At 47.4% G+C, this 16,728-nt stretch overlaps 1 protein-coding gene across 6 annotated transcripts in view; it reads right to left on the bottom strand.

The window, feature by feature from the left end:
* The window catches only part of Pde10a (phosphodiesterase 10A), a 460,257-nt gene that overhangs the window by 45,746 nt on the left and 397,783 nt on the right, over positions 1-16,728 (bottom strand). For all 6 annotated transcript variants that reach the window (XM_029471092.2, XM_085832549.1, XM_029471089.2 and 3 more), the window contains 4 exons: positions 14,159-14,279; positions 12,840-12,889; positions 2,023-2,163; positions 257-412 (listed from right to left, as the gene is read on the bottom strand). In XM_029471092.2, coding sequence (XP_029326952.1) covers positions 257-412; positions 2,023-2,163; positions 12,840-12,889; positions 14,159-14,279 — 468 coding nt within the window. The remainder of the gene's footprint in view (positions 1-256; positions 413-2,022; positions 2,164-12,839; positions 12,890-14,158; positions 14,280-16,728) is intronic.

Here is a 16,728-nt window from a genome sequence, read left to right as displayed (position 1 = left end):
GCAGATGGTTGTGAGCCACCATGTGGTTGCTGGGATTTGAACTCTGGACCTTCGGAAGAGCAGTCGGGTGCTCTTACCCACTGAGCCATCTCACCAGCCCCCGAGAACAGGTTTTTAAGAATGCTGCTGTTCACAGCCAGGCACGGTCCGGCTGATAGTGACCTCGAGATCCATTCATGTTGTCACTTAACACTGGTGGGGACCACCAATGAAGGGAAGAGGACAGAAGGTGCAGAGGGCAGGGTCGGAGCCTCACCTCCTGATGGCTGAGGCAGAAGGCCTCTTTGCCCCAGTGCCTGTACAGTTCAAGGATGCCAATCAAGTCTCCAATGGCAGTGACGATGGGCAAGCAAAGAACAGACTGGATTCGGGTTCCTGATTCCAGGCCAGTACCTCGTGGAAATCGCTCATCCTGAAAATCAAGCAAGGAAAACCAGGAACTTCAGGGCCTCTCAGCGTTTGCATGCATACGTTTTATGAGGGTCAGTGGATGCCAGTGTCATGTGACCAGAAGAACACTTATCAGCAAGTCTGGTACTGGCTCCCTCCTTCTCTGCTGGAACCGCCCCAGGCTTCCCAGGCGAACGCAGCAGAGAGAGCACAGGCAGACACACACATGAATACAGGTACACGCAAACACACTTTCTCTTCTGTTTTTACAGTCATGCCAACCATTTCCTGAGTTGAACTTCAAGGGCCCACGCCATGTCATCAAGGCAAACATTATCAGTTACTTAGCACCACAACGAAGATGGATTCAGCTTGAATGATTTTCTATATCAGCTAAAATTCCAGCAAGCCAGTACAGAGCAATGGGAAGGATTAATATCAAGACGGCAGTTCAATACGCTCAGTTTCTACTATCTACGGGAAGCTAGTGGGACATGTCAGACTCTCCCTGAATGGAGGGCAATATCAAAGTGTTCCTGTAGCTTTTAGCTTTTGAAAGCCTGCATTCAGAACTGAACGTTTTCAAAGGAGAATCCACAGAGCATCTACTCTTGCTTCCTTCCTTCTCTTTCCTCACTGTAGATCCTTTCTTTCCTTCCTCCTTTCTCTCCTTCCTTTTTTCTTCCTTCCTCCCTCCCTTCCTTCCTTCCTTCCTTCCTTCCTTCCTTCCTTCCTTCCTTCCTTCCTTTCTTTACTCCAATAAAGCAATAGTAACTTTGTTCTAGGTAAATCATTGTCAGAAGAAGAAAAAGGAGGAGGAGGAAGAGGAGGAGAAGCCACATTTCAAGTCTCCATCAGTTCAGCAGTTTCCCAAAACAAATTCCCCCCACATATGTTATTGCCTGTATTTGTCCCCTGTGTAGCCGGCACCCCCTGAAGTAACATTCATCAGACATTTGCCTAAATACACTTGACAAACTGTGCTAAGGATGTCTGCCATCCCTCTTGGCAGCTGCATCTTTTCTGGTACCCTCTGACACCGAGGAGACCCAGTCTGGCCTCAGGCCTGTTCACACAATTGCTATGCAGTGAGTTCGACGTCTACGGTGGGTTTTTAACTTTCTACTTCTCTTCTCATCAGACCCTACCATGCCATCCTCACAGGTGGGGAGTGAGAAATGCCAGCAAGGTCACTGGAGACCAGCCACACCTAGCTTATGGCCAGCTGACGTCTGTCTTCTATTACCCAGAAACCTATAGCCCACCTCAGCAGAATGGCCATCAATAGATGCCTGAGAACTGGGCACTGCAGGGAACCATTCAGATGAGATGGTCAGTCCTGCATCAGTGCCAATGTGAATTACCAAGAGGCGCCACACCATCTAATTTTCATGGATATAAACTTCTTTTTTCTGTTTAACCAGGTGTTGAAATAAGGGCTCTATTCCACAGGGAGCACCATGGGTGTAATTTTCTGAATAAGAAGGTTAAACTCTAAGCCAATTCATTTATTGATCTGTATCTTCATTTAATGCTTTTATAATTAATCAGGAGACAACTTGAATGGCAAGACCAAAATGATGTATATCATCTTAATTAAGTCCTTAGACCGCCAGGGTCAAAGCGCCTTACCCCAAGGATGTCCTCTACCAGCAGCGTCTTCCTAGACTTGGCCACGTAGGCAGAGATGGTGGTACCCTGGGTGATGGGCCCTGCAGGGATGAGCCGGGGTTGGCCTTCCTTCATCCCGGGTGGTGTGAACACACACAGGCTCTAGGAAGAAGAAACGACAACCTTTTTTAGATGGCCTCCTCTGTCTTGCCTAATATCAGCAAGACTCTAGGACATTACCTAACTAGGTCCTGTGAAGTCTGGGAGCCAGCCAATCACAAGACAAGACATGGGGTGACGCAAGGGTCTTCTTCACAGGGGGCAGCCTGGAGCCTAACATGAAAAGTCTCATATTCCGGCTTCACACAGGAGGCAGGTTTGGGATCAGAATTCACAGTCATACAGGTGCGCGCACACATACCCTCTCTGTCAAGTTAGCCTTCTCCTCTGAGTGCGACTCGCCATGGAGAAAGGATGGCATCTGGACTCATGCTACCGGAATCTAGACTCCGCCACACCAACCAACCAACCAATGCCGAGCCCCGGGCCATGTCACCACCTTTCCAGGGTTCTCAGAATACTGCTCGAAGACCCTGTCAATGACGATGCTTGAGCTGGAACTACACATTTGGGGTACCACAGATTAAGAATGCTCTGCCTTCACTGCAAAGTCATCTCTAGTCTTCATGGTTTCATAAAGTGACTCTGGGCCAAGCAAGTTTTTGGTTTTGCTTTGTTTTATTTTTGTTGTTGTTGTTGCTTTATCCATTCTCAAGTTTTAAGAGCAATCATTTTGATAAAATCTACCCATACTTCAAACTTCTTTCACTTAATAAAAATATTTAAATTACTCTCTAATTAGCAAAGCTATATCATGATTATCCACAAATCTGGACGTATTTCAACAGAACCCATCTTACTTTCACATTAAAGATAAAGCAGCCATATCAGCTGACCCATGTGACCAACTACGTCAGTGTTAGCTCTGCGCCCACTGAGGTAGCTGAACGGTATTGGCTTATCTGCCTCTCTGAGCTTTCCAACCATCCACCATCAGAGGATTCACTTTCTACTCACAGGACAAGGAATCCTATAGGCTGGAACTTCTAAGTTAAGACAAGAGGAAGGGAGTGGGAAGGGAGGGACGGAGGGAGGGACAGAGGGAAGGACGGAGGGAGGGAAGCTCCATTCGGGACTTGAATACAGTGCATGTAGAAGAAAAATTCAAATAGTTCTGTTAAAAGGGTGAGGCCTGGTATCTTACATACAAGAGCACACTTAGAGACAAAAACAAGTTAGGTGATGAATGATGGCTGATCTTTTTTTAAGAGGCTAGAAACGGGTACCACCTTAAAAACTATCAGCAGTGTTAGCTGCATCTTCGCAGTTCTGGCACGGTCAGCCCTTTAACCAGCTCTGAGTCCCTGCTCCCTGCAGAAGCAGCTTCTCTGACCAAGGATGAAATCTCTGAACTGTGAGTCCAAGCATCATTTGTAGAAGGCTGCTTTCTGGGTACCTTACATCCGTCTAGCAAAACAGCCACAGCCGCAGCAGCAGTAGCAGCAGCAGCAGCAGCAGCAGCAGCCACCACTTCCACAGCTGCAGCACCAGCAGCTCCTCACTGATGCCTAAGACCCAGCAGGTGGGTCAGGTCCCAGCCACCCTGGAGCAAGCCTCCAGAACAGTTCTAACTTGATTTAATCTGTGTCTTGGGTGTCCTACCACTTAGGGCTGGTGGGAAGCCAGCCACAGTAGCAAAGGGCTTCCTTGTTTGGGGGCCTCTGGTTCTTCCCAGGCCAAGAATTCACAGGGAGGTAGCTCACTCCTGAGGTGCACACTGTGTTTAAACTTAGTGTAATTTTACTATCCACTGAGACATATTGGTGAATTAGTGTTGAAGGAGGAAGGCTACCATCAGCTCTAGAAGTTGTCCGCGAGCCAGTTATCACACTCTCTTTAGACAGAGGAGGAAGGAATGATGGGAGAAGAGGAGGAAGAGGTGGTTGTAAGAAAAATAAAAAGACTGCAATGTATTCAGCAGGTTAAAAGAAAAACAGAGTAGACAGTAACTTTTCACACTGTGGGGACTCAGTCATGAGACTGGTTCCGGGCACCTGTCCTTTCCCCCATCAAAGACAGGACACCAAGGGAGAGACTTGGGTTTAACTAAGTGATTAGATAAAGACTGTGCTGTGAGTGATAATGGAAAGAACGTTCTAGGCTAGCAAGCTCCCAAATGAAGCTTTGCATTTTCTACTTTGTTTTAGGTTGTAGTTGCTCACTCTGAAGGTATACAATGGACAGATTTTGAGACTTAGCAACATACTCAGTTGTCAAAGTCCTGAACTCACAGATCACCTGCAGAGGGTGACTAAGAAAGATGTAAAAGACCCCAGCAAGCAGGGTCCATGGAAAGCCATTCCATAGAGAATGCTTGCTGAGAAAGCTACGGAAATGTTCAAGTATTTGGTACAATTTGGAAACTCCCTGGGGATAATTATGAAAGAGTAATTCTTTATGATGGAGATTATACTGGATTTACTAATAAGTTTGTGATTTCACGTGCTCGTGAGACAGAAATGTTCCTGATTTTAAAAAACCACCATTAAAATCGTGGAAACGCTGTGATATGTATGAGAAAGTCAAGGGCCCAAGGCCGTTTTTGTGCTGACTTCTTTCCTTTATGTGAGTGGCCCCCTGCCCTTTTCTTTTCTTAATTTTTCTTGAATTTATTTACTTATCCTGCATATGACTGTTGAGGAATATACCACGGTTGAATGTGGAGGGCACTGGACAACGCATGAGAAAGAGATCTCCTTCCCCCTTTACGTGGGATTTTGACATGGAATTCAGGTCAAACAGGCTTGGCAGCAAAAGTCCTTACCTGTTGAGCCGCCTCGCTGGCTCCTTTCAACCCAGCACGTGTCACCTGTTTCAAAAGCCCCCTGTTTTTTCTGATTACACGTTAATCATAGATGGAATGACCTGTTTGGGGATAGTACAATCTTTACGACCTTTTAAAGTTGAGTGAAAGTATAGGAACCTGCTACTGCAAACAGAATAAGTCAACAAAGGACTTCCACAATCAGGCCTGAGCCTGATGCTCGGCCACCACTGGGGAATCTTCACTGAATTGTATACCCATAGAAATGGACCAGGGGAAAGGCCAGTAAACCTGCATTTTTAATCGTGACAGAGCAAAGGAAATCTTCTTTTAGTTCTTGGTGTTTAGAAATAGTAATTCCTTTTGTGAAACATTCCAAGCCCTTTTCCTTGATGAGTATGCTTTACTGTATTAATAAACAATAGGAGGGACTAAGTACTGAAGAAATTAGCAGAGGAAATGGAAGTTTTGTTTTCCAAGATTGGTTGAATTTTTGAGCTAGGGATGTGACTGGGTTTCTTGCACTATTAAGATAGTAAAATGCTGTCTTCAGATTTCCATCACTGAATAGCACCAGACAGTATTGTATATACTTACATATATTTATTTCTAATTTCCTGTAACATTGAGAATGGGCTTCTCTAAGATTAATTCCTACTCTAACTTTATATAAATCTAAACAACATTTATTAGCACAAGAATGCTTCAGAAGTTAGAAATCTAAACACAAGGAAAGGCCCAACACCCTAGACCTCACCCTTCTTCCCCTCCAGGGCGATTTGACTGACTGCCACCTGAATGGGGACATGCCAGGGTCCACCAGGGATGAGCAGAAGAGCTAGCCCTTCAGTTAAAGAGATATCCCCAACTGGGCAACATTTGTGTGATAAAAGCATACACAGACATAGATATAGATAATTTAAACTAGACCAGATCAGTAATAATAAGCTGAATTCAAGGAAGGGATAAAACCATGAAAACTATATATATAATTGTGTATATATATATACACACACATATATATATATATACACACACATAGTAAATAGTATATAGTATATACTATATGTCATATATGTATGTTTATTTGGAGAAAAATAGTAGAAATATAATATGATAGATTAATATAATTAATTTAATAATTATAAACTAACACAATTTATAAAAATATAATATCATTTAAATGAGAAAGAGAAACCTGACCTGCTGATATCAACCATTCTGTTTCAGTGGCAAACGCACACCACAGATATTTTCTAGGACACACATTTCAAAGATCATGTCATTCATGACACTTGCTTTTAACGTTGTTTTTTGTTGTTGTTTTTGCTCTCAGGGGACTCAATTTTAAAACAGTTTTTAACTGGGTGTGGGAACACTGAAGGATTAAAATACCCAGGTTTTGTGTTATTCTTTTGTGCCACTAGATGGCAGTGCTAGGAAGCAAATTCATGTGGAGGCAATGGGACAGAAGGAGTCAAGTTGCAGAAATTCGCAACAGGGAAGGCAAAGGCACTTTTCAATACTGCTTAGAAATTTTTCTACAGTTCAGTGAAAAACATCACAACAATAGTAAACTTCCAGTGCTAAATATAAAAAAATGCAACACTTTCAGGTTGCAGCTTTATGTACAAACAGAAACACTGAGTTTCCCAGCCTTTCCATTTACCCCCAATTTGTACCCAGGTAATAACGTTCTTTTAACTGTATTCTCCATTGGTTTAGAGTACGATTTAATTGATAATAGTAACCAGGAGAAGGAGGTGGTGGAGGCAGGGGCAGAGGAGGAGGAGGAGGAAAAGGAGGAAAAGGAGGAGAAGGAGGAGAAGGAGGAGAAGGAGGAGGAGAAGGAGGAGGAGGAGGAGGAAGGAAGGAGAGGAGGAGGAAGAGGAAAAGGAGGAGAAGGAGGAGGAGGAGAGGAGGGGAGGAGGGGGAGAAGGAGGAGAAGGAGGAGGAGGGGAGGAGGAGGAGGAGAAGGAAGAGGAGGAGAGGAGGGGAGGAGGGGGAGGAGAGGAGGAGGAGAAGGGGAAGAGGAGGAGGAGAAGGAGGAGGGGGAGGAGGAAAAGGAGGAGAAGGAGGAGGAGGAGAGGAGGGGAGGAGGGGGAGAAGGAGGAGAAGGAGGAGGAGGGGAGGAGGAGGAGGAGAAGGAAGAGGAGGAGAGGAGGGGAGGAGGGGGAGGAGAGGAGGAGGAGAAGGGGAAGAGGAGGAGGAGAAGGAGGAGGGGGAGGAGGAGGAAGAGGAGGAGGGGAAGAGGAGGAGGAGAAGGAGGAGGGGGGAGGAGGAGGAGAAGGAGGAGGGGGAGGGGGAGGAGGAGGAGGAAGGAAGGAGAGGAGGAGGAAGAGGAAAAGGAGGAGGAGGAGGAGAAGGAGGAGGAGGAGAGGAGGGGAGGAGGGGGAGAAGGAGGAGAAGGAGGAGGAGGGGAGGAGGAGGAGGAGAAGGAAGAGGAGGAGAGGAGGGGAGGAGGGGGAGGAGAGGAGGAGGAGAAGGGGAAGAGGAGGAGGAGAAGGAGGAGGGGGAGGAGGAGGAGAAGGAGGAGGGGGAGGAGGAGGAAGAGGAGGAGGGGAAGAGGAGGAGGAGAAGGAGGAGGGGGGAGGAGGAGGAGGAGGAGGGGGAGGGGGAGGGGGAGGAGGAGGAAGAGGAGGAGGAGGAGAAGTCACCATCATCATCATCATCAAGTAACTAAAGGCAAAAAACTATCTCCTTGCCAGAGACCTGCCCTTGGGTGGGAGGATCTGGGCTGCTCTTTGTACAGAAGGCTGTGTTATGTCACTCGCCTCATTAAGCTGCCTCTGTTGTCAACTGAAAGTGCCACTGTGGAGAGAGGGGCAGAAGGCTCCCTCTTACAAAGTACACTGTGTAGAATAGCAGCTTCACTGTCGCTGTAGACTACTCACTCCTTCCAAATAAAAGTCCTTTCCCTAGCACACGGCTTTTTCCTGGAGTGACATGGGCTGCCCAGCTATGGCGCCTGCCCTCTGCTCTCTTCCCTGAGAACATTGCTTCTATTTGGTCTCTTGCCTTACCAGATCCAGCAGGTGTTTTGAGATTGTTTCTCATTGTAACAGTTGACTCTGCTGCCCCAGTGGCTTAGTATGGTTACACAATACAAGTCCCTCTTAGTGTAGCACTCTCATCCCCACTGGCCAGCTTTCATAGTAACAGAGAATGCTATGCATTCTACCAGGAGAGGAAAATAATCAAGTCTTACCTAAGCCAAAATCCTGGGAACTACACTGACAATAGCCCTGGCAACACATGCTCACTGGTGAGATGGCACAGAAATGGGAGTTAGCCAACCACTTTCTGATTGGATCTGACACACATTCCACAAGAAGAACTCATGCCTGCAATTGTTTTGGTTTGGTTTTTGGTTGGTTTTTTTTTTTTTTTTTTTTTTTTTTTTTTGGTTTCTTTGTTTTTTGAGACAGGGTTTCTCTCTGTAGCCCTGACTATCCTGGAACTCACTCTGTAGACCAGGCTGGCCTTGAACTCAGAAATCTGCCTGCCTGTGCCTCCCAAGTGCTGGGATTAAAGGCATGCGCCACCACTGCTCAGCTCATACCTGCTATTGTTACTCCGCCAAAACCAAAACAAAACAACAGAAAAACCCCTAAAAGTGGTCAGGTCACAGGCCCTAGGGGAAACCTAATGCTACCGTTCTGCTAAATAAGACACAGTGCTTATCTTGAAACCTCAAGATTGGGTATCTATCAACCCTCACCAAACGAGGTTCTTTTTATAGTGGGGAACAACTGAAACACAGGCCCACAACTTGCTGATATGCTGAGAATAATAGACTCTCTACTCTAAATGAGACAGCTATATCATATACCTTACCTCCGAGCCTTAGGGACCACTGGGGAAGCAGGGGATGGGGAGGCAGAAAGACTGTCAAAGCTGCAGGGAAAGGACATCGACAGCCCAACATTGTTTGCTGGTCATGCCAGTGCCTTGCACACACAAAGAAATTGTAACTATGACTGTGTGCACAAGATCTGCAGCAAGAGATCATCAGCAAAAATCCAAGTGTGCCTGGGGGAGGGGCTCGTGAGATCCCGTCCACCTGCCGAGGAGCCACACACAGCAGCTGATGTCTGTCTGTTGGGAGATGGATGGTCTACCCAGCTCCAGGAGATTGTCATATGCACAGAGTAAGCAGAGCCGGGAGGTAAAAAGTGCACAAAGTTGGGAAGGGATGGTATGGAGAAGGTGGAAGGAAGAAATGGAGGGAAAGGCAGGAAATGCATTATACACATACATGAAATTATTTGCATGTATGAGGTTATATGCATGCATGAAATTATATGAGTGTATGAAATTCTTAAACAAAGGTGTCACTTTTGAAATGAACAAAAACCAACAAAACACTATCCTCAAGTGCAGTGGCTCCACCTCTCATGAATAGGACGTGTGAGCCCAGGAGGTCGTAACAGCATCACATCCTCCCAGAAAGCAAGTTCCACTGCAGTGGGGCCCTCTGCCTTTCAGAAACATCAGCCTCAGTTCTAAGAGAGATCCGACAGAGGAATTACACTCTTAGAAAAGTTCTAATCATTTGTAGAAGCTCGAGACATGTATTGTATATTTTCGTGGGTTTTTTTTTTCACTTAGCATAGGTGTATCTACATGAATGTGTGTGTGTTCGTGTGTGTGTGTGTGTGTGTGTGTGTGTGCACATACATGTGCATGTGTGCCTGTAGATCAGGAAGGCATCAGATCCCCTGGGGCTGGAGTTACAGGTGTGTGTGAGCCACCGAGTATGGGTGCTGGGAATTGAACCAGGGTCTTCTAGGAGGATAGGAATGGATCTTATCAAAGGACGCCATCTCTCCAGCCCTCATTATTATTATTATTATTATTATTATTTTGTGATGCATCACTGGGCTGAGAATAACAAAAAGAGTCTCCCCACCCCAGAAACCTAAAAGTTAATAAGAACTTCTGAGAGGTTAAAAAAAAAAAAAAAACCCTCACAGCTGCCTTTTTCTTGGGTGCTAATAAGGCTGCTACCCATGCACCCCCCCAGGAAGCATAAGTAAAGCAGCTCTCCTGGGGTAACACGGGCTCCAGCTCTCCCCTGCAGTGATGCAGGGCGCCTGACCTCTCCTGCAGATGCAGCAGGAAGTCAAAGGTTCTGTCCACCTCGCCAATCTCACCAGACAGTGCAGCTAAGTGGCACAGCAGAAACATTTCTTAGCTCTCATTGGAGAGTAGGAGAAAGGAGCTGTCAACCCCAGGCACAGAGCACAGGAGCCTAATAATATACACAAAAGAAGCGGTGAGGATGGGGCACATGAAACATGTGAGTAGGTGAGTCGGTGCTGGAGAGGGGGAAGTGAACAAAGGAGCAAGAAACAACTCAGAAAGAAGATGGGCAGTCATAGCATCAGGGAGTAAAACTGGAAGACGTCAAAAGTGAACTTAACCCCATCTAGGGACAAAAACCACTGCAGGAGGATGATGGACTGAAAGGACAGGAAAGCACCAGCCCCTTCTCTTGACATTAAGAGTCAGAAATCCATCCACCTGAGCTCACTGTAGAGCAACTGTGTCACAGAAGAAAGCAGGCAAAATGGGACACACTGAGACAGACAAAACCTGGGGGAACCAGTCAAGTCTCCCCGAAGCATGCTTCAGGAAGATCCGTAAGTGGAAGACGAGGTCTCCAGGGGAAGGCTGAGGTCTAGAAGAGCCGGCAGGGAAGGGAAGGGAGCACATGATGGTCAGAGCGAGGTCACCCCCTCGTGACAAGGGCCCCTGAGGGAAGGGGACAATCCCTACCTGGAAGGCACCAGGAAATTGGGGGGAAGTTTCCAGAAACATTGATTCCAGGAAAACATCAGGCGAGCAAATGATCACAAACATCGCAGGCTCCAGGATGGGGCAAAGCGAATACAAGATTCAAGGTTAAAGCAAGAGTCAGGGAAAACTGTGTTTCAGATGAGAGAAGACCACACATCCTGGAGCTCCCAGAGAGGCTAAGCCACGCTCAACACAAGCCTCTATGGTGCAGGAGGGAGAGGAGGTGCGAAAAGGTGTGAGCCCACCCAACCAGAGATGGAGAGTGTCTGATGCCAGCATTTAGTAGGGCTGACAGGAAAGAGATTCAGAATAATGTATAGAAACCTGAGGAGGCTAAACATAGGGTAAGTTACAACCACGTGGCCGAACAGAGAACTTGGGAATCCAGCTCCAATTAAGTCAGCCTTCCCATGACTTGAATGTTGGGCATGGAGCCTCGGAGTCATCCTTGGTACACAGCTCCTCCGTCCTCTTTGCATCAGTGGCAGCTCAAAGTCCACCCTATCACATTGTTTGGGTACACGGGCTGGCAACATGTTGAGGACCCAAGTTTTAGCAGTGAAGAGACCCCACTGAGTCCCCACGTGAGTCACCTGCGCACCTGGTCTCTGCAGACATCACCCTAGATGCTATTCACAGCTGCACAAGCAGTTTTGTGATGAAGGCTGTCCAAAGGGAGTGACAAGATGAGGTCCCCGTGAGCACACCCTGATCACACACACAAGCTATGCACAGAAGCAAACAGACGACGTGTGTGTGTGTGTGTGTGTGTGTGTGTGTGTGTGTGTGTGTGTGGAGTGGAGGTCTGGTCAGTGGGCTAGAGTACACGGGACCAGGAGTGGGGTGCTTTGGCTCAGTGTGACACATCGTGGAATGCTACAGGAAGGGATTATACTTGCTATAGACATGTGGTGAATGTTTCTGGGCGGGGACACAGCCCCCTGACTTGGTTCCCATGGCACGCCTCACTGACACGCTCACTCTGTTTGTGTCAGTTAAAATCAATTTTAAATTAAAGACTATCCCCACAACCTGTAGAAACAGAGCAGGAAAAAATTACAGCTTTTTATTTTCATAGATTATCCGTCATAAATGCCACAACCTGTGCTACAGTTTCCAGTATTCAAAATGGACTGAGGTCTGTATAATGTTCTCTGATAGACATTCTTGTCTGGCTGCTCCTTTGAAGGGCACCTAGGGAGGTTCTGGGGATAGCAAAGCTCCTGACTTTACATGAGCTTTAATATCAGGGAGAAAGACCTTGGTTCTACCACGCAGGTGAAGAAGGACTGTGGGCAGCCATTGACTTGCTTCATAGCAAGTCAACCAACCAAGATTTGTATGCAGCTGGTGTTCTTGGCATTGCTTTACTATTTCAGGGAGACTGCCAACAGATCTTGGAGCCTTCTCTGTTCACATGCTCTGTCACACCAACACTACATGGTTAGTTACTCAAGAACATGGGAATCATACCGCAAATCCACACCACAATTCACAATGGTGTTGCCTAGCTCACAGAAGCGCTCTGTGTATCACACGAGCTCATGAATGGACTTCATTATAGTAAAAGGTACTAAGATTACTGTGGAGGCCTAGCAAACCAGGCACCAGTACTGAAGATGCTGAAGTGTGTCTCTGTGTGTGCGGGTACTGCATGTGACCATGGGCTGTATCGCTTGTACTCAACCAGAAATCTAGGAGCAGCCATAGAGGTGGAGACCCTGATCCAGGCTTAACAGCCCCACCCCAGCGCTCTTAACAGACTCACCTTGCCAGCCCTCAGAAAAGTCACACAATGCTACCACCCTTTTGTTCTTATTCACTCTGGGGCAGATGAAGTGCAGGAAAGGCACAGGCTTCCTTCCAGGGCATCAAAGGGCTGGACTAATTTTTATAAGAAACACACATTCTAGAAATACCACGCACAGAACAGGATGCTATGAACCAAAGCAAAGATACACAATTGATTGCACGGTGGGCCTGTGTGCCGCTGGGCCATTCTTGGCAGGCAGTAGCCAAAGGTACAACTGAAGTGCGAGCAGGCCTTGAGGTACTCCTTATGGCCCAGCCACTGTTCGCAGCACAGTCGATTCTTAGAGCGCTTGTGAGAATCTCTTTTCTAGAGCACCAAAGTCTATATATAGATACTTACATTATTGCACTCTCCAAGGAAGTACAGTGCAAATCCGTCGGCTTTTGTGGCTGCCAAAGCAATAAAAAGAAGGAAGAAACTAATCTCAATGGAAGAATATAACATCACAGATTCTACAGCGAGACTCGGGCACCAGCCTTTGCGTGGATTGGTTAACATAAGCGGTGCCCATCAACAGAACAGTATAATGTGTGGCTTTGCTCAATAACATAATCAGAAGGTTCCCAGTCTACAAACATTTTCACAGCATCCTCTAATACACACGGGAGGCTACACAGCTCACACAGAGGCATCTGTTCAGCTTTCGATCCTCACAATAGGAGAGGGGCACCTCATTTAATTTTTGAGGGTAAGGGAAAAAACCCACATGAATTAAATAAGCACCCACCAAAACACACTGTGTAAATATACAAATAACACCAGAGTGAACAGATTTTAACTTACGTGTTTCTTCAAGATCATCCCAAGGCAATTATTATATCAAACACTGTAAGTCCTGGGTGGGTGGGGGCAGGGGTGTCGCCCAAATTTAAAATCCCTATCTCACTTTGGTCTCTGTGTGTTTGGGTGCCTGGTTGGTCCACAGCCTCTTTATCAACAAAACAGTGAGGGCAAACTCACAGTGATGGTGGCATGCGGTAGCACGAAGAACGCCTGGCACACGGGAGTCTTAACAGACACTGTTGTGCCGCCGCTCGCTGGGGGTGTTTGTACTCTCCGAGTCATGGCTGACAAGTCAGAGCTCCATGTCTGAGGGATGGGCCCCGCCCCCTCCGGGCTGTCGACAACACAAGCTGGCAAGCTACATAAAAATGCTGTCTGTCTACACCAAATAAGTTCAAAACTAACAGCTTCTTTTAAGAGAGGCCAGGACACTAAGCTGGGTGGATTGGGAGATTGGGGAGGAGGTGGAAGAGGGGAATAAGCATGTTCAAAATACACTGTACTCAATTCCTCAAAGAATAAATTAAAACATTAATCTAAAACACACACACACACACACACACACACACACACACACAAACAACCCCTAACATCATCCTTACTGAAGATGCTATTCAATTTGCTCTAGAGAAAAGCAGGTGCCATCCCCTGGCCGGGCACCACTTCCAGCAGGCATGCGGTGCTTATTTGATCTCAGGTAATTTGGGAAATTGGGGAGGAGGGTTATTTATTCGCATAGCTTCCTACTCGAGTGTTTCCACTTCAGACTGAGCCCAGCAACAGAGGGTGATGAAGAGTCCCATTCCCCTCCCCTCCCCCCCCCCCCCCCGTGACAAAGTGATCTGACAGGAGAGTGAGCGCAGGCGTGGCCTTACCTATCCTGATGATGCTGCTGAGCTCATAGAGGAGCAGGTGGTTGTCCCCGCCCGTGTCCAGGCGCTGCTCTATGTAGCTGTTCAGCTCGTACACGACTCCCTGCATATTCGTATCCTGGTACTTTAAACACAGACGACACAAGTCAGGCATGGTTAATGTACAAATAAAACCCCTTCGTCCGCAGACAATGCTGTTTCTACGACTTCCGTCTCAGGCTGTGGACTGTTGCCAGAGTGTGTTAAGGTATTAGAGTCCACTTGTAAAACAAGGAGACTTGAAACTGAACTGTCTGGGGTGCCCCCTCAGCTAAGGATATCCTCAAACTGCACCTGCATCAACTTATTGATATAGAAACAGCAAATGTTACAGATTACAACTTTCACACATGATGGCAGCTCCCCTGGTAAAAGAGTTCAAAGGTCACCTGAGGAAAGAGTTCAAAGGTCGCCTGGGGAAAAGGTGATAGCTCTATGAGAAAACCCTCAGAGAGGATGCTGGGTGAACTGTGACCCATGAGCTCAGGTCTCTGCAGAGCAGGGAAGCAGTGTGCTCTGAAGCTGCAGTCCCTAGAAGCACATACACAGGAGTCCCTGTCATACTAGCCAGAGGGTGCCCAGAGTGCTCATGTAACCCTGCCCCAGTCAGGATACACTGTCCCCTCGCTAAAGAACAGATGTCAAAGCCTCTCACTGATCTCCCTGCCCCATGCTCGCCTTACAAACCCCATTTTCCAAGCAGCAAACACTGTATGCTAAAAATAAAACAAAATTCGCTTACTCCTCAGCTGAAAACCTTTCCCAGGCTTCCCATTGCACTGAGGAAACAGACCAGCCCCCTCCAGAGAACACTGCTACTGTTCACTGGGATCACTGTCTGCTATGTCCCCATCCCTGTGCACTCCGGGTCTTGGCTTCGACGCCTCTTTGTTTCTGGGCCACCCAGACATCTCTCATTCTAAAGATCTGCTCCTTTTTGGTACAACTGTCTGTGTAAAACCTGTCTGTGGAGGGAGCTGGGGGGCTCCATCAGTCACTCATCCCACACCAGGGAACAGTCCCTCTGACGCTCACACTCTAATGGAAGGATGTTAGTGTCTGCTCCAAGTACAGACAGAGGAGTCCCAGTGAGCCCCTACATGGGCCACTGGAGCCACATGGTGCTTAGGAAACACCAGCACTTCCCTGATTATAGGTCAGAGACAGAGGGACTAGTGAGCCACAGTCAGTGACTATAGAGGCCGGGTTGCCACCCCAAGCCAGGGCTTATAGCTGTCCCTGATGATCTGGTCACGGGAAGAGCCCATGCTTGAAGTGCTTGGAGCCCAGAACAAGCATGAATGCTGCTGCCATGTAACATCATTCGCTGACGTCACTCTCAACTTAAACCTCAGGATGGCAGGGGGATAAGTGCCTGCATTCACTGTCTGGAAATGAGGAGAGTGGAATCCCTACAATGGACAAAACCAAAGCTGCAACCAGAATGGTCTGATCTGCAGAGAGCTGAAGTCCCGGCCAGATGATCAGGTGCCCCTGCCCTGTCAACGGGACAGCCCTGTGGCATGCTCTCAGATCTCTAACTGTAAAGTTCTGGGAGAGCGGGCAGAAACCCCGATTCGATCATCACAGCAGACTCGTCAATGAAACCTTGGGGGAAGCCAGCTCACAGGCTTGAGAGTTTTAAATCAAGAATGGGAGAGGGGCCAGGCCCGGGGGGGGGGGGGCAAGGACCTTGACGTACGACGAACAAATGTATAAAGCAGACATTTTCCCTCCTTCCCCACAAGCCTGCAGCTTCCTACCTCAATAACTGTTTGTGGTTAAGTTTCCAAAACTGGAGAACCTGGGCGTGACATCTACCCTGACCACCGGCCACTGGACATTGTCTGTGGTGATTTACTGCTGGGGTCGATCTCAGGAACAGACTGCTATTACTCCCCAGCTCTTTCCTAACTTGAGACTCTTTCAGACTCCCATCTCACAAAGGCACCGGTGTGGTGACAGAATAGACTCATAGGCAGTTCAAATCCCAGAGCCGGCAGAACAGCACTGTGTGGGTTACAGCCTGAGAAGGCTCCTTTGTGAATTGTTCTGAAGAGCTCCATAGAATATTAGACAGCTGCAACCACTCTTCTCTACTGCCCACCGATTCTCTACTGACTCTGAAGTCTCCCCAACTCCTGGGAATGTGCTTATCTGAGACACACGCTGACCAGGAGGACAGCTGAGCAGAGAGAGAAAGAGAATGACCATGCCAAAAGATGTGTGGGGTTAATTTGGTGGGGGTTTTTGTGTGGGGGTGTGAATTCTGGGAACTTAACCCTGATCTCACAATTTCCAGACAAGTGTTCTACCATTGAGCTGAATCTCTGGCTTTCAGCAAGATTCAGCAAGTAGACACATGAATAGCTGAGATCTGTTACAAATGTCTCCACATTCAGTCCTTTCTCATAGTCTGGCAATAACCCTTTAATAATAGTCTGTTCCCACTGAGGTCAGCACCTAGCAGCTTCATACACACACACACACACACACACACACACACACACACACACGCAGACAGAGAGACAGAG

This window comes from Mus caroli, unplaced genomic scaffold (assembly GCF_978045245.1).
Source record: "Mus caroli unplaced genomic scaffold, Mus_caroli_1 scaffold_18, whole genome shotgun sequence".
Taxonomy (NCBI): domain Eukaryota; kingdom Metazoa; phylum Chordata; class Mammalia; order Rodentia; family Muridae; genus Mus; species Mus caroli.
This window is presented reverse-complemented; position numbering and strand designations above follow the sequence as displayed.